Source organism: Schistocerca piceifrons, chromosome 3 (assembly GCF_021461385.2).
Source record: "Schistocerca piceifrons isolate TAMUIC-IGC-003096 chromosome 3, iqSchPice1.1, whole genome shotgun sequence".
Lineage (NCBI taxonomy): Eukaryota > Metazoa > Arthropoda > Insecta > Orthoptera > Acrididae > Schistocerca > Schistocerca piceifrons.
Window position 1 is genome coordinate 960,973,388 of NC_060140.1, and position 26,202 is coordinate 960,999,589.

Sequence of the window (26,202 nt, forward strand, 5' to 3'; positions counted from 1 at the left end):
GCCCCTGGAAACGTCTTACAATTTAAAACCTGGTTCCTAAATCTCTGTCTTACCATTATATAATCTATCTGATACCTTTTAGTATCTCCAGGGTTCTTCCATGTATACAACCTTCTTTCATGATTCTTAAACCAAGTGTTAGCTATGATTAAGTTGTGCTCTGTGCAAAATTCTATCAGGCGGCTTCCTCTTTCATTTCTTAGCCCCAATCCATATTCACCTACTACGTTTCCTTCTCTCCCTTTTCCTACACTCGAATTCCAGTCACCCACGACTATTAAATTTTCGTCTCCCTTCACTATCTGAATAATTTCTTTTATTTCATCATACATTTCTTCAATTTCTTCGTCATCTGCAGAGCTAGTTGGCATATAAACTTGTACTATTGTAGTAGGTGTGGGCTTCGTATCTATCTTGGCCAGAATAATGCGTTCACTGTGCTGTTTGTAGTAGCTTACCCGCATTCCTATTTTCCTATTCATTATTAAACCTACTCCTGCATTACCCCTATTGGACTTTGTGTTTATAACCCTGTAGTCACCTGACCAGAAGTCTTCTTCCTCCTGCCACCGAACTTCACTAATTCCCACTATATCTAACTTTAACCTATCCATTTCCATTTTTAAATTTTCTAACCTACCTGCCCGATTAAGGGATCTGACATTCCACGCTCCGATCCGTAGAACGCCAGTTTTCTTTCTCCTGATAACGACATCCTCTTGAGTAGTCCCCGCCCGGAGATCCGAATGGGGGACTATTTTACCTCCGGAATATTTTACCCAAGAGGACGCCATCATCATTTAATCATACAGTAAAGCTGCATGCCCTCGGGAAAAATTACGGCCGTAGTTTCCCCTTGCTTTCAGCCGTTCGCAGTACCAGCACAGCAAAGCCGTTTTGGTTATTGTTACAAGGCCAGATCAGTCAATCATCCAGACTGTTGCCCTTGCAACTACTGAAAAGGCTGCTGCCCCTCTTCAGGAATTTTTCAGCCATAACCAGATCTAAAAATATACCAGCGACATGTAGGCAGACAGTGAGCTCACGCTTCTACATGTCGCTTCTACATTTCAAGAGGTGATCACTGCAAAGCCGAAACCGGTAATCAAAGTTACACTACTGGCCATTAAAATTGCTACACCACGAAGATGACGTGCTACAGACGCGAAATTTATCCGACAAGAAAAAGATGCTGTGATATGCAAATTATTAGCTTCTCAGAGCATTCAGACAAGGTTGGCGCCGGTGGCGACACCTACAACGTGCTGACATGAAGAAAGTTTCCAGCCGATTTCTCATACACAAACAGCAGTTGACCGGCGTTGTCTGGTGAAACGTTGTTGTGATGCCTCGTGTAAGGAGGAGAAATGCGTACCATCTCGTTCCCGACTTTGATAAAGGTCGGATTGCACCCTATCGCGATTGCGGTTTATCGTATCGCGACATTGCTGCTCGCATTGGTAGAGACCCAACAACTGTTAGCAGAATATGGAATCAGTGGGTTGAGCAGGGTAATACGGAACGCCGTGCTGGATCCCAACGGCCTCGTATCACTAGCAGTCGAAATGACAGGTATCTTATCCGCATGGCTGTAACGGGTCGTACAGCCACGTCTCGATCCCTGAGTCAACAGATGGGGACGTTTGCAAGGCAACAACCATCTGCACGAACAGTTCGACGACGTTTGCAGCAGAATGGACCATCAGCTAGGAGACCACGGCTGCGGTTACCTTTGACGCTGCATCACACACTGGAGCGCCTGCGATAGTGTACTCAACGACGAAGCTGGGTGCACGAATGGCAAACGTCATTTTTTCGGATGAATCCAGGTTCTGTTTACAGCATCGTGATGGTCGCATCCGTGTTTGGCGACATCGCGGTGAACGCACATTGGAAGCGTGTATTCGTCATCGCCATACTGGCGTATCACCCGGCGTGATGGTATGGAGTGCCATTGGTTACACGTCTCGGTCACCTCTTGTTCGCATTGACGCCACTTTGAACAGTGGACGTTAGATTTCAGATGTGTTACGACCCGTGGCTCTACCCTTCATTCGATCCCTGCGAAACCCTACATTTCAGCAGGACAATGCATCACCGCATGTTGCAGGTCCTGTACAGGTCTTTCTGGATACAGAAAATGTTCGACTGCTGCCCTGGCCAGCACATTCTCCAGATCTCTCACCAACTGAAAAGTCTGGTAAATGGTGGCCGAGCAACTGGCTCGTCACAATGCGCCAGTCACTACTCTTGATGAACTGTGGTATCGTGTTGAAGCTGCATGGGCAGCTGTACTTGTACACGCCATCCAAGCTCTGTTTGACTAAATGCCCAGGTGTATCAAGGCCGTAATTACGGCCAGAGGTGGTTGTTCTGGGTACTGATTTCTCAGGATCTACGCACCCAAATTGGGTGAAAATGTAGTCATATGTCAGTTCTAGTATAATATATCTGTCCAATGAATACCCGTTTATCATCTGCAATTCTTCTTGGTGTGGCAGTTTTAATGGGCAGCAGTGTACTAATATGTTATGTACGTAATAAAGGAAACAAAGTCTGCACATTCTGGGTGAGCGTTTTTTATTCGTGACTGTGAGATTTGGAGATTATTTTGGAGTGTTGGCTCACCTTGGCTAGTTCGGTGCTGAAGGTGAGGATCTCGTCGGCGAATCCCTCGGCGAAGGCCTCCATGTCGTCCTCGGGCTCGACCCTGTTGTCGAGGCGCCTCTCGAAGGCGTGCACCATGTCGCGCACGTAGCGCCGGTATTCTGACAGCTCGGTGGCGAAGCGCGCCGGGTCCAGCAGGTAGCGCTCGCTGATCCCCGGAGCCACCTGGTCCACCTGGGGGCAGAGTTCACAGGCTGGCAGGCCGCGGGCTGCGAGCCGACGCGGTGGGCATACGTGGCAAACGCAGGCATCCCTACCCGGGACACGGCTGCCTTTTGGAAACCGCTACCTGTAGCGCTTTACTTGCTTTATTACCAGTTTTACTCTACAAGCGAGAGCGCCTTTGGGTATGCGTTTCCCTGACAGCAACATGTTAGAGATTGATAGCTCTGGTCAGCACAGTCGTCGACACAGAATGTTGTAAGCAGGATGAGCACCCAGCTTGCAACATTTTGCGTTAGTGGGGGTGCTGAGCAGAGATTTCAAACTTTAACGACTTGCCATCAGGGTAGCGAATATCTGAAGCTGTATCTGAAGACGCTCTCATTGGGGGAGTGAAACTAGTAGAGTTAGGATCTATCAAAACTACGGTGCGGTAGTGCAGGTGCACTAAGTAAATGATGTTCTAAATGGCAGCATGCGAAGGGAAAGAATGTGTAACAGAGAAACTGGAAGTCGAAGCACAGCACATCACATCATTAACACAGCACAGCACATCATTGACTATTACTCCACTATGCATTTTATATCCTTACACAATACAAATTGCATTTAATAAGAAATAAAAATTAGTCGATTGCGTAACTTCTGCGCTTTTATGTAAACAAAGCAATTACTTTTGGTCCAAGTACAGTTTACATGCACAAACATTACACACACACACACACACACACACACACACACAGACAGACACAGACACACACACATATATATATATATATATATATATATATATATATATATATAACGTTCTTCATCATGATCATTGCCAAGTGTTTCCTGTTATTACAGATAAACGCGAAAAAATGGCTCAAATGGCTCTGAGCACTATGGGACTTAACATCTGAGGTCATCAATTCCCTAGACTTAGAACTACTTAAACCTAACTAACCTAAGGATGACTGCGTCAGAAGAAGGCCGCTGCAATCGTGGCCGAAACGTTGGTTTTTCTATAGCACCAGTAGCTTTTACATTATGACGCGGTACCAAACACACACACTGTTTTGTTTCGTTATACGGAAGGCAGCCATTGAGCGGCTACACATATTTTATGTAAGTTATTCGCGTTTATTTCGAAAATAAACTTGTTATTATTATTACAAAATGAATTTCTTTGTAATAGTTGTCACCTCAAATGCTCGCAGTGGCTAACTATTTTTAATAAGCATTTTTTCAGTAATTTGCGCTGCGAGAAGCTCATCTTCGGATGCAGGCTCTGGTCAGCCATTACGCGCCGAAGTATTAATTTATTTTTCAGTGTCAACAGTAACTGTAAATACGAGAGATTTTGTTATAAGAACCTTTTTAAATTGCAATAGATAATTTACGTTAAAGTTCATGTTTTTAAACTATACAGATTCCATGAGTTCAGTAAGTGTTATCTTGGCCGCTCCAGGGCAACAATCGAAATTCTCTCAAGCCTTGCTTTGCGATCAGTAAATAGAAATTAACAAAATTACATTCAATTCAGTTAACGGCAACTATATTTTAGTCATCACGTTCAAAGTCTAAAGTTGGTACATGAATAACTGAGGCCCTTCAAGAACCCGTTTCATATTTACTTATGCAGGTAAGTAAAAGTGATAAGAAAAGACAATATCCCTGAGAGAAAGAAGCACGCTGACAAATTAAAAATTATATATAAAATATATATATGTAATTTCCTTTGTATACGACGTCACGAATGACATCGACGTCACACAGTGTGTGACACCATTGCTGGTCATTTCCTTTCTTGTTCCACTCTCAAACAGAGCGAGCAAAAAGTGATTATCTGTGTGCCTCCACACGGGCCCTATTCCCTCTACTATTATCTTCGTGGTTCTCACACGAAATATACATTGGCGTCAGAGTAGAATCGTTCAGCAGTCGGCCTTAAATGCCGATTCTCTTGATTTTCTCAAAACTTTTCCTGGAGTGATTCTGTTCCTTCCATTTGAGTTCCCGAACCGTTGGTGTAATAGTTGATTGTTGTTCGAACCTACGGGCAACAAATCTAGCAGTCCGTTTTGAATTACTTCGATGTATTCCTTTAATACGACCTGGTGGGGATCACAAACACTCGAGCAGAACTCAAGTATGGGTCGCACCAGTGTTGTACAATGTGTCTCCCTTAGAGGTGAACGACACTTTCCTAAAATTCTCCTAGTAAACCGAAGTCGGCCACTCGCATTTTCTACTGCCGTTCTCACATTGCCGATCCATTTCATATCGCCTATACAACTTCACGCCTAGATATTTAATCGAACATTGTGGTTTTGCTTTTCCTACTCATTTGCATTAAGTAAGACTTTTCTACATTTGAGATAGCTGCCGTGTCCAACGCTTTACGGTAATCTGAGAATATGTAATCACCTATTAGTGACTGTTTTGTGGTTTACTGAATCTGCAGCGACTGGAGCAAATGACAGGTCCTGTAAAGGCAAAGGATTTGGTAAAACACTCTAACCAAGGCTTGCAGACTAAAAGGTGACTGCTTATGGTAACTTACGGTAACAGATGGCATACATACATTCGCATTAGTGTTTCTGCCGCCCACTATAGTAATATAAGGAGCAGCCAAACGATAACGAGACAGAAGGAAAAAAAGTAAGCAAACAGTTTATTATTTGAAAAGTAATTGTCATAACAGTTAATACCTTTATTCAACTGCGAGGCAAGACGGTAAATGGTTCTGAGGAAAAATATTTCCTGTTGCCTGCGGAACCATGATTGCATCCAGATGTGCACCTATTCGTTCAGAGCAAATCAAATTCGGGTGCACTTGTTGCCGAGATTGTTTCGACTACGCTGCAGAAGTTTGGTCAGGAAGTTCTTACACAACCTACATACATTCGCGATCCCTCCCTATGCGATTCCCATATTTTTTGAACCCTGAAGAAAGACAATCGTTATCATCGATTTGCTTTTCCGAGTGCTCGCCAGGGTAGAATCATGGTTCCGTAGGCAAGCGCAAACATTTTTCCGTATAGGAATTGGCCGTCTTGTCTCACAGTGAAATAAATGTAACGAGAGTTATGGCGATTACATGTGGAATAATAAACAGTTTACTTGCTTTCTTCCATCTGCCTCATTTTGATTTGACTGCCTCTTATACATTTCACTAAATCAGATTACTATAATTTATCATACAAACATTAGAAAGAAAGGAACCATAGTGTGTAATTTCCCATCAGTGATAAGAACACTGAAAACTGATACTGGACCAAGGATGGTAAAAAAAACAGTCTTGTCGTGTAGAGAGTACCATCTCGGTAGTCGCTTCTAGAAGTTTATAGAGAAAACGCAAAAAAATTAGGGTAGGACTTGGTCCTTGCGAGTCTAACGCTGTAACCATTGTCTCATACCATGTGGTATTCTTTGAATGTAGTTTTTAGTTTGGCCACTGATAGTTTGCTAAATGGCCCAGTTTGATGCCGTTGATCTCGTGGAAGACGGGTACAGGGACTCTAACAAAGGGCTGTCGTTGTTTGGAGTGCAGTATAGGGCCCGTGTGGGGGTTCTAGGGGAGCGTGCAGCAGTCTCATGTGCAGTGTATGAGAAGTAACTCTGCACGTAGAGTGAAAAAAACGTATGCCCGGATAGAGAGGAGAGGACGCCACAAGCAGTGACCGTGTTAAGCAGTAGCTTGTGGGGCTGCAATCTGTCTGAAAGTGCTCAGTTTTAAATTTAAGAGGAGTGGTTCTCAGTGGATGGTGTGAGCTACTCGAACCGCCCTATCGGCGCCTGGGTGTGGAAAGTTCCTGTAATAAGAGTGCGTTATCTGTGGCTCTCATTACCACTTTTATTACAAAAGTCTTTACGAGTGCTACTTTAGTGTCCCTCATCTAATATGGAACTTCCATTGTATGCAAGGAAGGCTGCATCGAGCTCGTAATCCGGAGTTGCCAACCTAGTTATCACACGCGAGTACAGGGCGACGAAAAAAAGATTACGTAAATAAAACCCGGACCGGGCGTAGACGAACGATGGAGAAGAGGACGCTGCAGCTGAACTTTTATTTCTCTTTCCCTTTCCCTCTCTCTGTTTTCTCTCTTTCTCTCCGTCCCCGCCAGCCTCCCCCCTTCTCTGCGACACTGATGATGTCACCAGGTGGTTAACCTATGGTAAGCTTCCGTGAAAGAATGTTTTAACACAACAGATGTACTGGTGCCAAGCGGCGTGGGCCACAGTACCAAACAAAGCCTTTCTTTAGCATGACCAGCTGTGTAATCTGTGGGCTCCTGCCCACTCGTCGCTTATAGGGGACCTAAAGGATGCTGCTTTCTCGGATATCTATACAACAATTCGTGAAAATCACATTAATGGTTTTTATTAGAATAAAGTAGACAGACAATCTACGTCTACGTATACACTCCGCTAGGCACCAAGAGGTGTGTGGCGGAGGGCACAATTCGCGCCAAAGTTATATTCCCCCCCCCCCCCCCCCCCCCACCGTTCCACTCGCGGATCGCGCGAGGGAAAAACGACTGTCTGAACGCCTGAGTACGAGCTCTAATTTCCCTTATCTTTGAATTGTGGTCATTGCGCGATTTGAAAGTTGGTGGTAATAATATATGCTCTACATCCTCGGTGAAGATCGGATTTCGGAATTTAGTGAGCAGCCCCTTCCGTTTAGCGCGCCGTCTATCTGCAAGTGTGTCCCACTTCAAACTTTCTATGAGATTTGTAACGCTCTCGCGATGGCTAAATGTACCAATCACGAATCTTGCCGCTCTTCTTTGGACCTTCTCAATCTCTTAAATCAGACCCATCTGGTAAGGGTCCCATAGAGACGAACAATACTCTGATACTGGACGAAATAACGTTTTGTAAGCTATTTTCTTTGTTGAAGGACTGCATCGCTTCAGGATTTACCAATACACCGCAATCTAGAGTTTGCCTTACCCGTTACTTGTGTAATCTGATCATTCCATCTGAGATCTTTTCCAATAGTCACATCCAGATACTTGACGTACGATACCACTTCCAAAGACTGGGCATTTTGTTTGTACTCGTACATTAATGGGGATTTTCGCCTTGTTATACGCAGTAGATTACACTTACTAATACTGAGAGATAACTGCCAGTCATTACACGACGCATTAATTTTCTGCAAATCCTCATTGATTTGTTCACAACTTTCGTGTGATACTACTTTGCTGTAGACTACAGCATCACGGCAAACAGTCTAAGGCCGCTGTCAACACCATCAACCAGATCGTTTATGTAAGTCGTAAAAAACAGCAGACCTATTACGCTGGCCTGGGGCACACCTGAAGTTACGCTTGTTTCTGTTGAAGTCACCCCGTTCAGGACGACGTACTGCTCACTGTCTGTTAGAAGACCTTCCATCCAACCGCATATGTCATCGGATAGACTATAAGCGCGCTCTTTTCAGAGCAAGCGACAGTGCGGAACTGAGCTGAACGCCTTTCAAAAGTCGAGAAATATAGCAACAACCTGGGTTCCGGTATCTAGAACCTGTTGTATATCATGCACAAAGAGGGCCAGCTGTGTCTCGCATGACCGCTGTTTCCTAAAACCGTGCTGGTTTCTGCAGGTGAGCTTCTCAGAGTCTAGAAGGGTCATTATGTCTGAAAACAAAATATGTTCCTTAATTCTACAACAAATCGATGTCAGTGAAATTGGCCTGTAATTATGTGCATCCCATTTTCTACCCTTTTTATAGATTGCTATGACCTGGGACTTCTCCGAGTCCCGTGGAACTTTCCGCTGCACCAATGATCTCTGATAGATGATGGATAAGAATGGTGCTATATTTGTAGCATAGTCAACATATAATCTTATGGGGATACCGTCTGGGCCCCTATGCCTTCCTGGCGTCTAAGGATCTTAACTGTTTTACAATCCCAGATACACTAAACACTATGTCAGCCGTCCTTGCGTTTGTTCTATAACTGAAAGGGGGAATGGTGCTGCAACACTTAACTTTGGTTTACAATGAGTTGTCGCAAGCAGTGGGCGACAAGCAAATAACCAATGTCCTTCGCTACAGACAATGTCCATTCAAGCAATTAATGTAAGGCACAAGTGTCAGTATAAGAGTTAGGATTACGGCTCTGCTAGTGTGCGTCTTGTGCTGTCCCGGTCTGCTATTGACGCTCTACTCCTGTCCGGCCGAGGCTGGCAGCAGCGGCTCTTGCATTCTCTTCTTGTAGAGGCCGCTCCTGTTGTGGTGACGTCACAGTCAACGGGCTATCGGTTGACGTCGTCTCGCAGACTTCTCTGCTCTTGCGTTCTCCTTCTTCGTGCCGACGTTTGTCGTTACTCCGGAACATAATCGATAATTTTTAAATGTACGTTATCATATGTTTATCTGAGACAAAGGAATGCGTTCAGCACTCAAACATACGTCGTTGGCCGTCTCCCGTTTAGAATCTGTCCCATTCATCTATGAATATTGCATTAATTGAATCAGGAAATCTGCCACTTGATCATCATATTCAACCTGTGACATGAAAACTGTTAACAGTAACCTACAATTGACGTCATGCCGAACCGTTGTTTCTTACGGAAAAGATGGTTACATTTCGCTTTAGCAACGCTGACGGTCTATTTGACAACGAATTGACACTGAAGCCCGGTGTAACTACTGTGTGAACATGTAGGGTCCTACACTGATTAAAATAGCAGTGTTGTACTCAGACATTCAGTCGCCGTGCATATTTGATAGCGTCTGTCTTTATAGAACAGTTTTTGTCACCAGATGACTCATATAAAGAGGATTTCAAGAGCTACCAGAAGACACCTTGGAAGGCGTGTATTTCATCTTCCTTGCTTCCATCGTCGCCCACATCCTGCCAAGCGGCTTCTAATCAAATTGTGGGCCTATGGAGTATCGTCTCAGTTGTGGGACTGGATTCGTGATTTACTATCAGAGTGGTCGCATTTCTTACAAGGGAACCTCCCCATCGCACCCCCCTCAGATTTAGTTATAAGTTGGCACAGTGGATAGGCCTTGAAAAACTGAACACTAATCAATCGAGAAAACAGGAAGAAGTTGTGTGGAACTATGAAAAAATAAGGAAAATATACAAACTGAGTAGTCCATGGGCAAGATAGCCAACATCAAGGATAGTGTGCGTGCAGGAGCCCCGTGGTCCCTTGGTTAGCGTGAGCAGCTGCGGAACTAGAGGTCCTTGGTTCAAGTCTTCACTCAAGTGTAAAGTTTAATTTTTTATTTTTAAGACAATTATTATCTGTCCGTCCGTTATGTTTTCATCATTTTTTTTTTTTTTTTTTTTTGGAGTGATTATCATTTCTACAAGAAAACCTAAATCGGACAAGGTAGAAGAATCTTTTTACCCATTCGCCAAGTGTACAAGTTAGGTGAGTCGACAACATATTCCTGTCATGTGACAGACATGCCGTCACCAGTGTCGTATAGAATATATCAGACATGTTTTCCTGTGGAGGAATCGGTTGACCTATGACCTTGCGATCAAATGTTTTCGGTTCCCATTGGAGAGGCACGTCCTTTCGTCTACTAATCGCACGGTTTTGCGGTGCGGTCGCAAAACACAGACACTAAACTCATTACAGTGAACAGAGACGTCAATGGACGAACGGACAGATCATAACTTTGCGAAAATAAAGAAAGTAACCTTTTCAGTCGAGGGAAGACTTGAACCAAGGACCTCTCGTTCCACAGTTGCTCACGCTAACCACGGGACCACGGCGCTCCTGCACGCACACTATCCTTGATGTTGGCTATCTTGCCCATGGACTACTCAGTTTGTATATTTTCCTTATTTTTTTCATAGTTCCACACAACTTCTTCCTGTTTTCTCGATTGATCTGTGTTCAGTTTTTCAAGGCCTATCCACTGTGCCGACTTATAACTAAATCTGAAGGGGGTGCGATGGGGAGGTTCCCTTGTTAGTAACTGTCGGAAAAAATAAAATTGTTAAGGCTTTCGTGGCCACTTGTTGACAAACTGCCTATTGGATTCTGTCTCGGGTTCTTCGGCCGACGTTCGTCTGATGATTTTACTGACGTTTCGCCAGCACGAGTGGCTGGCATTGTCAAAGCTTCTCCCTCCATTGCTGGTGGTGAACTGGAGCCGAGCTCGCGGCCGCAGACTATATGTACCTGGCACGCTAACGTCCGAGGGCTTCTCCGCGGTCATTTCCTGTGCGATTCTCCCTTTGCTACACAATAGAGGTCCTTCAACACTTCCTTCGCGAACGCCAGTTTTGCTTTCCTCGACGATTTTCCGTCGAACTGCCTATTGGCTTCTGTCTCGGGTTCTTCGGCTCACTTGTTCAGAGAAGGTATAAAAATACAAAAATGCGGGAATAGCTTCAACAAGAAAGAAGAAAGTCTCAAGGTAAACAGATCCTGGCTTCCCGTGCTGCAGCGAACGTTTAACGCAGGTAGCGGAGTCATTTCCGATGCGGTTCTCCTCTTGATTTTCCAGCCTTATTATTCCCTCTTGGTTCTTCTACATACGTATATTATTCGCCACTCTGTATATCTTGCCCCTTTTTTCTCATAATTTCGGATATTTTACATTGTCGAAGGCGTTTTCCGTGTTGACAAATCCAATGAACGTCTCTTGACCTTTCTTCAGCCTTGCTTCCGTTATCAATCGCAACGTGAGAACTTTCTCTCTCGTGCCTTTACCTTTCCCAAAGCCAAACTGATAGTCATCTTATAGATCCTCAATTTTCCTTTCCATTCTTGTGTATATTATTCTTGTCAGTAATTTGAATGCATGAACTGCCAAGCTCACCGTGCGATAATTCTCGCACTTTTCAGCTCTTGCAGTCTTCGGAATTGTGCGGATGATGTTTTCCGAAAGTCTGATGCTATATCACCAGTCTCATACATTCGACACATCAACGTGAATAGCCGTTTTGTTGCCACTTCCCCCAACGATTTTAGAAATTCCGATGGGATGTTATCTATCCCTTCTGTCTTACTTGATCTTAAGTCTTCCGAAGCTCTTTTAAATTCTGATTCTAAAACTGGAGCTCCTAACTCTTCCCGGTTGACCCCTATTTCTACTTACATCAAGTCGACAGATAACTCCTCACCCTCACAGGAGCATTGATAGTACGCTTTCCACCTATCCGCTCTCTCCTCTGCTTTCAACAGTGGAATTCCCACAGAACTCTTAATGATATATTCCTTGCTTTTGAGAACGTATGAGGTCATAAACGTTGATATGCGTGAAAAAATTGATTTTGCTTAATACGGATCATAAATTATCCAGACTATAGTATTGGAAAATGAGACCACTTAGTTCCTTACAACAGACCTTGAGCATAATTTCAAGTCTTTTGCTAAATTTTTCAGTGGATGGACAACGCAAAACTAAAAGAAAAACCCAACATAATTAGAGCTCTGTGTCCTCAGCCATAAAGGTTTTACGGGCTTAACGTCAAATATTTAACCTATTAACTCATTTGTAAACTTATGAGATGTATACAGGTCTTTTATACATGGCATCGGAAGGTGTGATTACTAGTTTATGTAGTAAGCACGAATGGTGCTATAACATTCTTTGGGGTACTCCAGTAATGAGATTTACGTCTGTAGATTCCGTGACGCTTTAAACAGCGGCACGACACGAACAGTAGTTGACAGTCTGCTTGGAAAGCAGGTGGAACGAGTGAGCAAGCCAACAATGGTCGTAGCATCTGAAGAAAACGACTGGATGGGTCCTCGAAATTTTGTGCATATAGTACAATCAAGAACTCAGCTGACTATTCGGAAACGAACGGGGTTGTAGGTTACAGTAAGAGGCCTACACTTTAGCACTCTCACTGGATTCGCATTCGGGATGACGACGGTTCAAACCTGCAGCCAGCCTCTCTTAAATTATCATTTGTCCGTCCATCCTTTTGAGTGCAGGTCTGGGGAACCACGATCTTTCGCTATTGTAAGAAAATGAAACGCCTGTGCCGGCCGGTGTGGCCGAGCGGTTCTAGGAGCTTCAATCCGGAATCGCGTGACCGTTACGGTCGCAGGTTCGAATCCTGCCTCGAGCATTAATGTGTGTGATGTCCTTAGGTTAGTTAGATTTAAGTAGTTCTAAGTTCTATGGGAGTGATGACCTCAGATGTTAAGTCCCATAGTGTTCAGAGTCTGATCCATTTTGAAACGCCTGTAGCCGTCCTTCTGCTCTTATTTATAGTGTAGCTACCAGTTTCGGCGCTTCAGTGCTCCATCTTCAAGGCTTAGTTGATGCTGAAGGTGTAATCACGATCCATATATATGATGCATCAGAGGCCAACATAAATGGTTTACGCAGACCATCTGTAACTGTGATGTTGTCTCTCCAATAGTCGTATATATCGATCGTTATAACACCTTCAGCATCAACTAAGGCCTGAAGATGGCCCATTGGAGCGTCGAAAATGGCAGCAAAACAATAAATAAGATCATAAGAACAGCTGCAGGCGTTTTATTTTCGTACAATCATGATTTAGGTTTCCCGTGATTTCCCTAAATCGCTTCAGGCAAATGCTGGGATGGTTCCTTTGAAAGGGCACTTCCTTCTCCACCGTTCCCTAATATTATGGGGCCGATGAACTCGCTGTTCGTCTCCTTCCACAAACCAACCAGCCATCTCCACTGGAGATGCGGGTTAGCACCGTAAGGAGTGCCGCGACACCTTTGTCGCCGAGTCCGCCACACAGAGGCGAGTGCTCTCCTGGGAGTCGCGGGATTGGAGGCTAGGCTAGGCTGGGGGCGGGACGGTGTAGCGCGGCGTTCACTTAGCGATGCGCAGTCGTTGCGGGGTGCCGGGCCGGCCGATATATGGCGCCGATAATGGGGCGCAGAATAGCTTCCGGGAAATGGGCGCAGGCAGGGTGTGTGGCGCGGTGTGGCGGGCGCAGCCGCAGGGGCCGCGAGGCCGCCCCGTGCATCCGGCGCGAGCGGCGGCCCAGCCAGACAAACGGCGACAAGTTTCATTAACACGAGTGCAGCCGCCCGCCACGGCGGCAGAGCGTCCCCCGCCCTACTTACGCATTCTGCGGTTCTCGCGGAGCGACTGTCGCAGCAAATTCTTCGCGTCGCCGCTCTCAGCTTGATTAATTAGAGCGACATTTGCGCGTGCCGCTGCAAGTGGCCCAGTATCGTCTGCAGGCACGCCACCACTACGGAAACGAGCGAGTGCACAGTGTGACAACATTACTTCTCTTTCTTTCTAGTACATTTGTGGATGGTACGGGGGAGGCAACGCCGTCTGCACCCTTCCGTGTCGCGGTCATAAAGACAGCTGTATGTTGCAAAAAAATTGAGTACATCTGGAAAGGCGACCTCGATTTTGATCCAATGTTGGTTTATAGTACCAGGGGGTAGTAGATGCACTGATAATACACTACTGGCCATTAAAATTCGTACACCACGAAGATGACGTGCTACAGATGCGAAATTTAACCGACAGGAAGAAAATGCTGTGATATGCAAATGATTAGCTTCTCAGAGCATTCACACAAAGATGCCGGCGGTGGCGACACCTACAACGTGCTGACATGAGGAAAAATGGCTCTGAGCACTATGCGACTTAACATCTTAAGTCATCAGTCCCCTAGGACTTAGAGCTACTCAAAACTAACTACCCTAAGGACATCTAACACATCCATGGACGAGGCAGGATTCGAACCTGCGACCGTAGCAGTCCCGCGGTTCCGGACTGAAGCGCCTAGAACCGCACGGCCACCGTGGCCGGCGACGTGAGGAAAGTTTCCAACCGATTTCTCATAGACAAACAGCAGTTAACCGGCGTTGCCTGGTGAAACGTTGTTGTGATGCCTCGTGTAAGGAGGAGAAATGCGTACCATCACGTTTCCGACGTTGATAAAGGTCAGATAGTAGCCTATCGCGATTGCGGTTTATCGTATCGCGGCATTGCCGCTCGCGTTGGTCGAGATCCAATGACTGGTAGCAGAATATGGAATCGGTGGGTTCAGGAGGGTAATACGGAACACCTTGTTGGAACCCCTACGGCGTCGTATCACTAACAGTTGAGATGACAGGCATCTTATCCACATGGCTGTAACGGATCGTGCAGCCACATCTTGATCCCTGAGTCAACGGATGGGAACGTTTGCAAGACAACAACCATCTGCACGAACAGTTCGACGACGTTTGCAGCAGCATGGACTATCAGCTCGGAGACGGTGGCTGCGGTTACCCTTGACGCTGCATCACAGACAGGAGCGCCTGCGATGGTGTACTCGACGACTAACCTGAGTGTACGAATCACAAAACGTAATTTTTTCGGTTGAATCCAGGTTCTGTTTACAGGATCATCATGGTCGCATCCGTGTTTGGTGACATCGCGGCGAACGCACATTGGAAGGGTGTATTCGTCATCGCCATACTAGCGTATCACCCAGCGTGATGGTATAGGGTGCCATTGGTTACACGTCTCGGTCACCTCTTGTTCGCGTTGACGGCACTTTGAACAGTGGACGTAACATTTCAGATGTGTTACGACCCATGGCTCTACCCCTCATTCGATCCTTGCGAAACCCTACATTTCAGCAGGATAATGCACGACCGCATGTTGCAGGTCCTGTACGGGCCTTTCTGGATACAGAAAATATTCGACTGCTGCCCTGGCCAGCACGTTCTCCACATCTCTCACCAATGGAGAGCATCTGGTCAATGGTGGCTGAGTAACTGGCTCGTCATGATACGCCAGTCACTACTCTTGATGAACTGTGGTATCGTGTTGAAGCTGCATGGGAGCTGTACCTGTACACGGCATCCAAGCTCTGTTTGACTGAACGCCCAGGCGTATGAAGGCCGTTGTTACGGCCAGAGGTGGTTGTTCTGGGTACTGATTTCTCAGGATCTATGCACCCAAATTGCGTGAAAATATAATCACATGTCAGTTCTAGTATAATATGTTCGTCCAATGAATACCCGTTTATCATCTGTATGTCTTCTTGATGTAGCAATTTCAATGGCCAGTAGTGTTGTTTCAACGTCGCCTGCCAAAAGATAGCGTAGTGGTGTAGGCTACCTGAACGCTGTCTGGGGGTTAATGGGGAACACTCACAGCCAGAAGGGTCCGCGTGGCGCAAAGGTGTGGACCAAGCAGGCAACCATACCACGGAGACACACTCGTGCTTCATGCAGCCAAATGAGCGAGTTTGAAAGGTGTCAAATTAAGGCTTTCCGAGTGGCGGGACGGTCCTTTCGGAGAATTACCTCGCAAGTCGGGAGGTCTGCGTCAGTTGAGCAACGATGCTCGTACCAATGGTCAAATGAACATTGTCACGCCGATAGACGAGAATCTGGACGTCCACGCATCACAGACGCCCGACAGGATCGTCGTATCATAAAGGCAGCAGTGGCAGGCCGTGCAGCTACCACGGCACACAGCCCAGACGTCTCAACAAGTAGTGTCCCGAACCGCTTGTTATCAGTGGGAGTACGGGGCACACAGACCTCCAGCCCGTCTTCCACTCACACCGCGGCATCGATAGACTGGTGCCGTCAGAGGATCACTTGGAAGATGGAATGGCGCGCCGTCGTCTTCAGCCATGAAAGCACATTCTCGCTGCACGCTAGTGATGGTCGTTTGCGCATACGACTTAGACCTGGTTGGTGCCGTCTCATAAGAGTGCATTCGTCCAGGACACACTGGGCTCACCTCAGGCATCATTGTCTAGGATGCGATAAGCTACAACTCTCATTCATCTTCGGTGTTTCTGGAGGGGACGCTAACCAGCGCTCGGTACGTTGCAGAATGTTGTTAGGCCCGTTCTTTTGCCGTTCTTGCAGCAGGAAGGTCATGTGTTGTTCCAACAGGATAATGCCCGCCCAAAAACTGCCCATGAAATTCAACGTGCTCTGCAAGCCACGCAGCAGTTTCCCTGGCCAGCACGATCTCCGGATTTGCCTCAGATCGAGCACTTGTGGGATACGATGGGACGAGAAGGACTCGTCAGCCAACAACTCATACAGAACTACGTGAACAGGTCGAGCAGCCGTACCGTGAAGTACACAGTGTTCACCATCTGTACGATCGACTGGACGCCAGAGTCTGTGGCTGCATTCCCGCCCGTGGATATTACACCACGTACTAGTACAGGTGTTTCTGCATAGGCCGGTACTGGTATCTCAGATCAGCTTGTACTATTGATCTGTACATGTAATCATTTCATGTTCTCCTTATACATTGTTGCAATCATAAATTTTGACTGAACTGGAGACCTCTAAAAGGAGTACTATTTTTTTTCCTGCAACGTATTTATCCTTGTGAAATAATGAACAACTGCCTACAGTCACAATCGTGATTTTATTTCAAGACACGATGCATTTCGAACCCTGGGGGATCATCTTCAGCTGCTTTAATGTTATTCAGATTTAGGTTATTTCTGGTCCTGAATTCTGCGTGCTCAGGTAGGCGCTACAGGATACTAGGCAGGTCTACCATTTTCTTTGGCTCTTCAGTGTACATTCTGTGTGTACTTGTGTCTACGCCAGCTAGGTACAGTATGGGGACGGATTTTATTCAGGTACCACGATGCAGTCCACTGTAAATATCCGAAACGCAACAACATTTCCGCTGCATAATCGTTTCGTTACCGACTACTAAAATTTCGTCATTTTCGGCAGCCCAGTAATCACAACATCCAGCTACACTTACTCGACGATATAATTTTCCTGTAACACCTCCATAAGCTGATGAGCCTGCAGTGGCTCGAAAACTAGTCAATGGCACAACAAGTCGTATCAAAAAAATCCAAAAAAGCGACTGGTTCGTATTTATAACCAGATAAATCAACAACTTATTTCGTGGATGATGTACACTTCTTTAATATTCTCCCAGTGAATCACAGCCTGGTATCTGCTTTGCCTAGAATAAATTTCATTTGAACTTCCCACTTTAGGTGTCTCGAGATGATTATGCGTAGATATCTTACGGTTGCTACTGTTTTCAGTGGTTCATCATCAATACCCGTATCGGACAGTAATAGATCTCGTCAGCTATTTAGGCACAGTGCGTTACATTTACTTACCGCCAACCGTCGATCCTTTGCTGGTCATTCTAGTATTTCGCCGCTGTCTTATACCGTTGCAGCCTTCCTACAGCCCCGTGGAGCTTCCGACGTCAATCAAGATTATGATTTTCCTTCCATGGAAGCGGACGGCCTGATTTTTAGAGATATCTGAAATACACAGTATAGCAGAGGGCTAAATTCACGACCGCAGAGGCTCACAGCATGACCGGCAGCCACTCATGTCGTGGGAGGGCGACGGCGCTGCGGCGCGCGGACCGTAAAACCCGGGGGCCGGGCTACAATAACTCCGGCCTGAGAGGCTCGTAACAGCTGGATGGCCGCCGGGCTGTCGTGGGGTATCTGCAGGAGCGGTCCGGCGGCGGGCAGTTTGCGTGAGCTGCGGGTCTGCCGCACCGGCAGGGGCTGCGCCGCCCGATTTACGACGCTTGTTCGATAACAAACAGTAACCGCCGCCCAGCAGATGTGTGCAGGGGAACGCTGGGTCAGCCTGGTGCTACTGCTGCTGATAGGTCGATCCGTTTAACGCAGTTGTTTTCCAATGAATTTCTATGCCCTTCAAATAGGAGACGGGGCCAACGACGTGTAGAGTTGCAAGACACTACAGCCGTATTCAGAAGGACAGAGGTTCAAATCCGCCACATCCGTATATAAGTTTTCCTTCATTTCCTCAAGCGGTTTAAGGATAATGCTGCCCCATATTTCCCCAGTCCGAGCGTTCGTTCTATCGCATCGTCATTGATGGGCTAGTCATCGGTGGGACGTTTAACTCTAATCTTCCTTCCTTTTTAAAAACTTGAGATAGCCCTTCGATGCAGACACACGATCCGATTCATCATCAGGAGGTCGTGACGTTTTTGTTCGTTTACACGAAACAGGGCTCATTGGTTTCAGTAACTCATTTCGCAGATAAATGTTCCTTGATTATCTTATTGGCGCCTGTTTTGTTTGCTTCCTCAGTCATTCAACGCCTCCCTCTGACGTCATTGTCTGAATCTATCTCTCACAGAGGAGAGTACTGCATGTAGAGGATAGTATACCTAGGAACACACGATGTTTCTTGGTTGATTTTAGGATCACATGACGTAGTTTCCGCCATTTTTTAAAGATTTTATTGTTACACATGAGATTGTGTTTTGCATCGTATTTGTAAATACACTGACGGAAAAAATCGCAACACCAGAGAAATTAATGTCGAATAGTGAAGTTTTGGGAACTCATTTGTGTAGGTTACATATTTTATGCATGACATCACTAGATCACAGGTTGACGTAAGCACGAGATAAGCCGTTGCAAATGTGAAATGACGACACATTAATAACTCTGCTGGGCAGAGTACAAGTGTGTCTGAACACCCAGTGCATCGAACACTGCTACCGATGGGCCTCAGCAGGAACAGAGCCATGCATGTGCCGATGTTAACACCACGAAATCGGCAACTACGACTGAAATGGGCGCATGATCATCGGTACTGGTCGTTGGCGCAGTGGCAGAGCGTTACAGGGTCTCATGAATCCCGATGCCTTCTTCATCATGCCGAAGGGAGGGCGCGAATCTGTCGACTTCCAGAGCAACTGCTCCTTGAAGCACGTACTGCAAGACGGGAACAAGTTGTCGGCGGCTCCATTATGCCCTGGGGAACATTCATGTAGGCATCCAGGGGTTCAGTGGAGTGTGTGCAAAGCAACATGACGGCCAAGGAGTATCGTACACTTGTTGCAGATCACGTACACCCCTTGACGATGATCACATTTCTCGACGGCTGTGGCATTTTTCAACAAGATAATGCGCCATGTCACAAGGCGTGGTTCGAGGAACACAGTGTCGAGTTCCAGTTGGTATGCTGACCCCCCCCCCCCCCCAACTCACCGGATTTGAACCAGATCGAACACATCTGGATGTCATTGAACACGGCGTCAGAGGTCGTCGCCTCCCTCACCGTAATTTACGGGAATTAGGTGACTTGCAGATGCGGTGCCAGTTCCCTCCAGCGACTTACCAAGGCCTCACTGATTCCCAGCCACGACGCGTCGCCACCAAGGTGGACATACCGGCTATTGGGTCTGATCATTATGTTCTGGCTGATCAGTGTATTAAGCTTCTATTACGTGTCGGCAGTCGGAAAAGCGCAGTAAGACCACAACACCTCACCTAGTAACAGGGCATGTAGTGGTTTCACATGTTGGCTAAATTATGCTATGGAGACATAATGAAGTCATGGAACTTGTATGTACCGGGTGATCAAAAAGTCAGTATAAATTTGAAAACTTAATAAACCACGGAATAATGTAGATAGAGGGGTAAAAATTGACACACATGCTTGGAATGACATGGAGTTTTATTAGAAAAAAAAACAAAGTTCACAAAATGTCCGACAGATGGCGCTGGACAGCGAAACGTCAGTGACTGCGCATGACAATCGTGTATAAAAGGAGCTGTAATGAGAGAATCAGATGCGCCAGCAGTAGCAGCGTGTTGCCGTTACCTGAAAAGGCGCTTTTAGTGAAGCTGTATTATCAGAATGGGGAATGTGCTAGTTCAGCGTTACGATCTTATTGCCATAGGAAGGGGATTCGAACGGGTAAAGGTCCGTTGACAAATGCCGCTGTGGCGAGAATGATTTCGAAGTTCGAAGCCACGGGTTGTTTAGACGATAGACCCCGTAGAGGCCGACCGAGCACAAGGCGTAATGCTGCTGAGACAGTTCAGGAAGAAATGGAGACTGTAGCGGGTTCGTCTATGCACGGGGAAGTCAGCGCTCGTGCAGTCGCACGTCGCATCGGCATTCCATACACTACTGTTTGGTTGGCACTGAGGCGTACCCTCCGATGCTATCCGTACAAAATCCATCGGGATCATGAACTGTTACCTGGCGATTTAGTGAAGCGGAGGACATTTGTGGTGTGGGCGTTTCAAAAGACGGCGGAAGATGACGATTGGTTGAGTAACGTGTTGTGGACCGACGAAGCTCATTTCACGCTCCGAGGCTCTGTCAACGCCCACAACTGCAGAATTTGGGCTACCGAAAATCCTAGAACTGACGTGGAAACCCCATTGCACGACGAGAAAGTCACGGTATGGGTTGGATTTACCACATCTACCGTTTTCGGGCCATTTTTCTTCGAGGAAATGCGTGATTATGGTTTTGTGACTGCTACCGTGACGGGTGAGAGGTACGCCGATATGTTACAGAATCGCATCATCCCCAGCCTGGCTGATAAACACCTGCTGGAACGTACGATGTTTATGCAGGATGGCGGTCCACCCCATATTGCTAGACGCGTGAAAGATCTCTTGCGCGCGTCGTTTGGTGATGATCGTGTGCTCAGCTGCCACTTTCGTCATGCTTGGCCTTCCAAGTCCCCAGACCTCAGTGCGATTATTGGTTTTGGGGTTATATGAAGTCGCAAGTGTATCGTGATCGACCGACATCTCTACTGAAAGACAACATCCGACGCCAATGCCTCACCATAACTCCGGACATGCTTTACAGTGCTGTTCACGACATTATTCCTCGACTACAGCTGTTGCTGGGGAATGATGGACATATTGAGCATTTCCTGTAAAGAACACCATCTTCGCTTTGTCTTACTTTGTTATCCTAATTATTGTTATTCTGATCCGATGAAGCGCCATCTGTCGGACATTTTTTGAACTTTTGTATTTTTTTGGTTCTAATAAAACCCCATGTCATTCCAAGCATGTGTGTCAATTTGCACTTCTCTATCTACATTATACCGTGATTTATTCAGTTTTCAAATTTATACTGACTTTTTGATCACCCGGTACTACTACAGACTGTGAAACGAAAACGTATCCAAAACATATACCTACTGCAACTGTGTCATCAATGACGCCATTAAGATCGGAATGTGGAACTTTAATTGTGACAGCGACTGTACTCTTAGTGGGTAAGCGTGCTGTAGTATCATTTCCTTCCACAGAGTCGATAGTTGCCTCTATAGAGAGCACATATGAGAACTTTATCGTCTCATTATTTTATAATACGAAATGTGACGTCCCAAATTACTATTCGCCTACCCTCTGGAAAGAATTATAATTTTTCCCTTGCCATGGTTGCGACGAATAATGGTTTCAAAATAAAAATTTGCTACCACAAGTCATTCTCCAAAAGTAGAGGTTTTATTGTTTACTAGCTGTACCTGTAGCTGTGGCTCAGTCGGGTTAAATGAAAAAGAAAGAAAAGAGGAAGCACTTCCTGATCTCCTTCTCCAATCTTTATCTTTCCATCTCCTCCTCCATCCCCGTCTCTCTGCCCATCCCCTCTTCTCTCTATCTTCTCCTCCCTCTCTCTCTCCTTCTGCCCCCAGTGTCCATCTCCTCCTTTCCACTGTCCACGTCAATTTCCTCCTACTCCTCCGTTCATCTCCTCCCCTGTCTCTTACCTTGAGTTTTGTTTACTGCTACTGCGAATTAAGATTCTGTAGCCTGAATGTTTAATAGAGTACCGTTAAAAATTTGAAGCAAGCTGATCAAGAATGTTTCAAGATTTTTGCTAACGTTTCATTGCTTATTCGTCCAAACGTTTATTAGGGTAAGATGTAAAGGTTTGAAGTAAATCTCTCAAGTACTTTTTGAGATTTTTGATAGCGGTGTCTCCTCTTTGTATATTTCAAATGTATTTATATATTATATTTAGTAAAATATGTAGCCTATTGTCTGTCCCAATGTCCATTAGAACGACGTGTAAATATTTGAAGTAAACCTGTCAAGAACGTTTCGAAATTTTTGGTAACAAGGTTTCCCCTTTATACATTTCATGGAAAAACACGTGTATTCGAAAGCAACGTTGTGTCAAAATTTCAAGTCGATCCATGGAGTACTTTTCGAGTTTTCCCAGCACAAACACACGTAGGCTGAATTTTTATGTATAAAGATAAAAATATATAAAATGTTGAAACCTAGGAAAGACAAATATTTCATCCAGGGATAGGTTTCAAAGGACATGTTGGTCTTTTTCTTTTAGATTCATGTCCCATCGTGTCTCTAAGGACCAACAATATTCTGCCAACAAAGTGCTGTTCCACCTCCTTAAAAACCGCTCTTTCGCCACTACACTATTCTGACGAAAACGTTCGCCGATCTCATCACATGTATCCCTCAAGTTCTGATGGAAAAAGTCAAAATTGCAATCAAAGAGATGTAACTTTGGTGACATATGACATTTCATACGTTGAAACCTGTCATCACGCGATTTACAACCAAATTTGTGATATCCAAGAAAGTGTGTTCACACTTGCTTGAATGCATGCCACGCATGTTTTTCATTCTCAGTCAACTAGATGGTAAAATCTGTATCTTTCATAAACTATCGTATTTGGCGTCCAATAAATACAATCCGTACGCCTGCATAAATGAGTAAGATAACGCCTTTGGCTTTTCACTGTATATTCCTCACGAATGTAAGGAAACAAAATTGGGTTATTTACACATTTAGACATTTTGCACTGAAGTTTCTGAAAGAATACACTCACATATTACAAATTTCTCATAAGCACAGCCTAGAAAAACTGTAGTAATTCCCATTACACCATTCACCAATAGCTCTTCTTCGAAATGGCACGAAAACTCACCACGTGTATATGATAGCTAACACTAAATGTACGCTGAGAAAAAAATGGCAACAGAAAAAAGCGCAGAAAATATGCCGCAAACAGCGTCAATAATTTTAAAAAACATGCTTCAAAATACTATAAATAAGGTAGTATGAAAGTATCCATAGAAAACTACATTTCAAAGACGGATAGTAAAAATGTAATAATGTGTTACTGTGTTTGTATAACTATGCTATTTGCTGCATGTTTTAGATTAAAAAAAAAAAAAACACTGATGGCGGTGATATTTGTCGCCGAAACTAGTTTGCAAAATAAATAATTAGACAAGTAACAAGATGTTTTGCATCAAGGCGGACTCAATTCCGATATTGTTGTAACACTAAATGGATAAACACAGAGATCAAAATAAACACAAAGAAGAAAGTTTCCCTGGTGCTTTTGAAATGAAACTCGTTTCAGTTAAATTAAAGCATATTTCAGTAGCACAGAAAAAAAACTTGTATCCAGAAGAATGTGTACGTGATTGAGAAAAACTAATACTTTATCTCAATGCAGCATACGAAAATTGGTCATAATCGTCCATTTTCATGCAGTGGACTGTTATAAAAGATTTTTTCAAAGTCCTTGCATCAATCGTCTAGAGATGATAGGTCACGTCATGGGGAACAACTTTCGTTACATACAAAATGTTCGCTAACGCTTCCCGACGACGCTAGACGTCTTTTAGTACCATACGGTTGTAATTAAAGTGCAGCTACTGACGTGGTATGTGCTGGTTACGCCCCTGAAAAGCAGCAGCGCGCAGGCAGTCTGTGGCGTGCGTATGACGTGTGTGTTGCCTCTGATACACTCATCTGCTTCGTATGAAAGGGCCCAGCAAAATTAAAGTTCCCGATTCGCTTCTAAAATGTCTTTGGCCGCTTAGACTTTCATTCTCAAGTTTTTATTGTTAAAAATCCATCAGTTGACTGGGCTAAGCCTTATGCAGGACACCTGTTTAGTAGTCGCTGCTAGTTCGGTGAAATCTCGTTGTCCCAGGGCCGACGAGTAGCAGGTGGTTACAGTTAAACTGCATCTACTCACAGAGGTCCAGTGTGGGCTGTAATTATCGTATGGCAGCGAAAGTTGGTAGATATATCAGTGTGGAACTGATTTACGCTGGAAAAAAGTTAGTTCCAGTTTTCGCCACAAGGCACAAATCTGGCGCTGTACTGCATCTAGTCGACGTCTCTGATGCTTATACTGAACAAATTGCGTAAACGGCGGTTAATAATAAAACCACCATCAAGCCTTTCTCATTTGTTTGGCCTTATCTGCAGATGTCCTGTTCCAGATCCATTACATATGGGAACATTTCTGCACGTCTGTCTTGCGCTCACAGTGCCAGATTTGCATCTGGTGGCTAAAATGGGAACTAATTTTTTTGCAGCGTAAATCAGTTCCACACTAATGTATCTACCAACTTTCGCTACCATACGATAATTACAGCCGAAACTGGACCTCTGTGTGTAGCTGCGCTTTAATTGTAACCATCCAGTACACTTTCCATTCATAAGGATTTGATGTTGAAAATTATCAGTTTACTAGGGTAAGCAGTACGCAGCACACCTCATTAGCAGTCGCTGCTAGTTGCACTATGTAGTCAAAAGTATCCGGACACCTGGCTGCAAATGACTCACAAGTTCCTGGAGCTCTCCATCGGCAATGCTGGAATTCAATATGGTTTTGGCCCACCCTTAGCCTTGATGACAGCTTCCACTCTCGCTATCATAGGTTCAATCAGGTGCTGGAAGCTTTCTTGGGGAATGGCAGCCCATTCTTCACGGAGTGCTGCACTGAGAAGAGGTATCGATGTAAGTCAGTGAGACCTGGAACGAAGTCGGCGATGGCACGACGAGATTTCACCTACACTATGTGATCAAATGTATCCGGACACCCTCCAAAACGTGAGTTTTTCATATTATGTGCATTGTGCTGTCACCTACTGCCAGGTACTGCATATCAGCGACCTCAGTAGTCATTAAGACATCGTGAGACAGTAGAATGGGGCGCTCTGTGGAACTCATGGACTTCGAATGTGGTCAAGTGTTTGGGTGTCATACGACTGTACGCGAGATTTCCACACGCCTAAACATCCCTAGGCCTACTGTTTTCGATGTGGTAGTGAAGTGATAACGTGAAGGGACACGTAGAGCACAAAAGCGTACAGGCCGACCTCGTGTGTTGACTTATTAAGCGGAAGGTGAGAAAACTTCGATTTCATGGTGGAGCGGCTGCTCATAAGCCACACACCACGCTGGTAAATGCGAAACGACTCCTCGCTTGATGTAAGGACCATAAACATTGGACGATTGAACAGTGGTAAAACGTTGTGCGGAGTGAGGAATGTCGGTAGACAATGTGGCGATCCGATGGCAGGGCGTGGGTATGGCGAATGCCCGGTGAACATCTGCCAACGTGCGTAGTGCCAACAGCAAAATTCGGAGGCGGTGGTGTTATGGTGTGGTCGTGTTTTTCATGGGTGAGACTTGTATCCCTTATTTTTTGCTTGTAACTATCACAGCACAGACGTATATCGATGTTTTAAGCATCTTCTTGCTTCCCACTGTAGAAGAGCAATTCGGAGATGGCGATTTCACCTTTCAACACGATCGAGCACCTGTTCATAATGCACGGAGTGGTTACACGACAATAACACCCCTGTAATGTACTGGCCTGCACAAAGTCCTGACCTGAGTCCTATAGAA

The 26,202-nt window shown here is 45.3% G+C and overlaps 1 protein-coding gene across 2 annotated transcripts in view; it reads right to left on the reverse strand.

The window, feature by feature from the left end:
- The window catches only part of LOC124787880 (neprilysin-4-like), a 726,210-nt gene that overhangs the window by 137,205 nt on the left and 562,803 nt on the right, over positions 1 to 26,202 (reverse strand). For both annotated transcript variants that reach the window (XM_047254857.1, XM_047254858.1), the window contains exon 8: positions 2,629 to 2,841. In XM_047254857.1, coding sequence (XP_047110813.1) covers positions 2,629 to 2,841 — 213 coding nt within the window. The remainder of the gene's footprint in view (positions 1 to 2,628; positions 2,842 to 26,202) is intronic.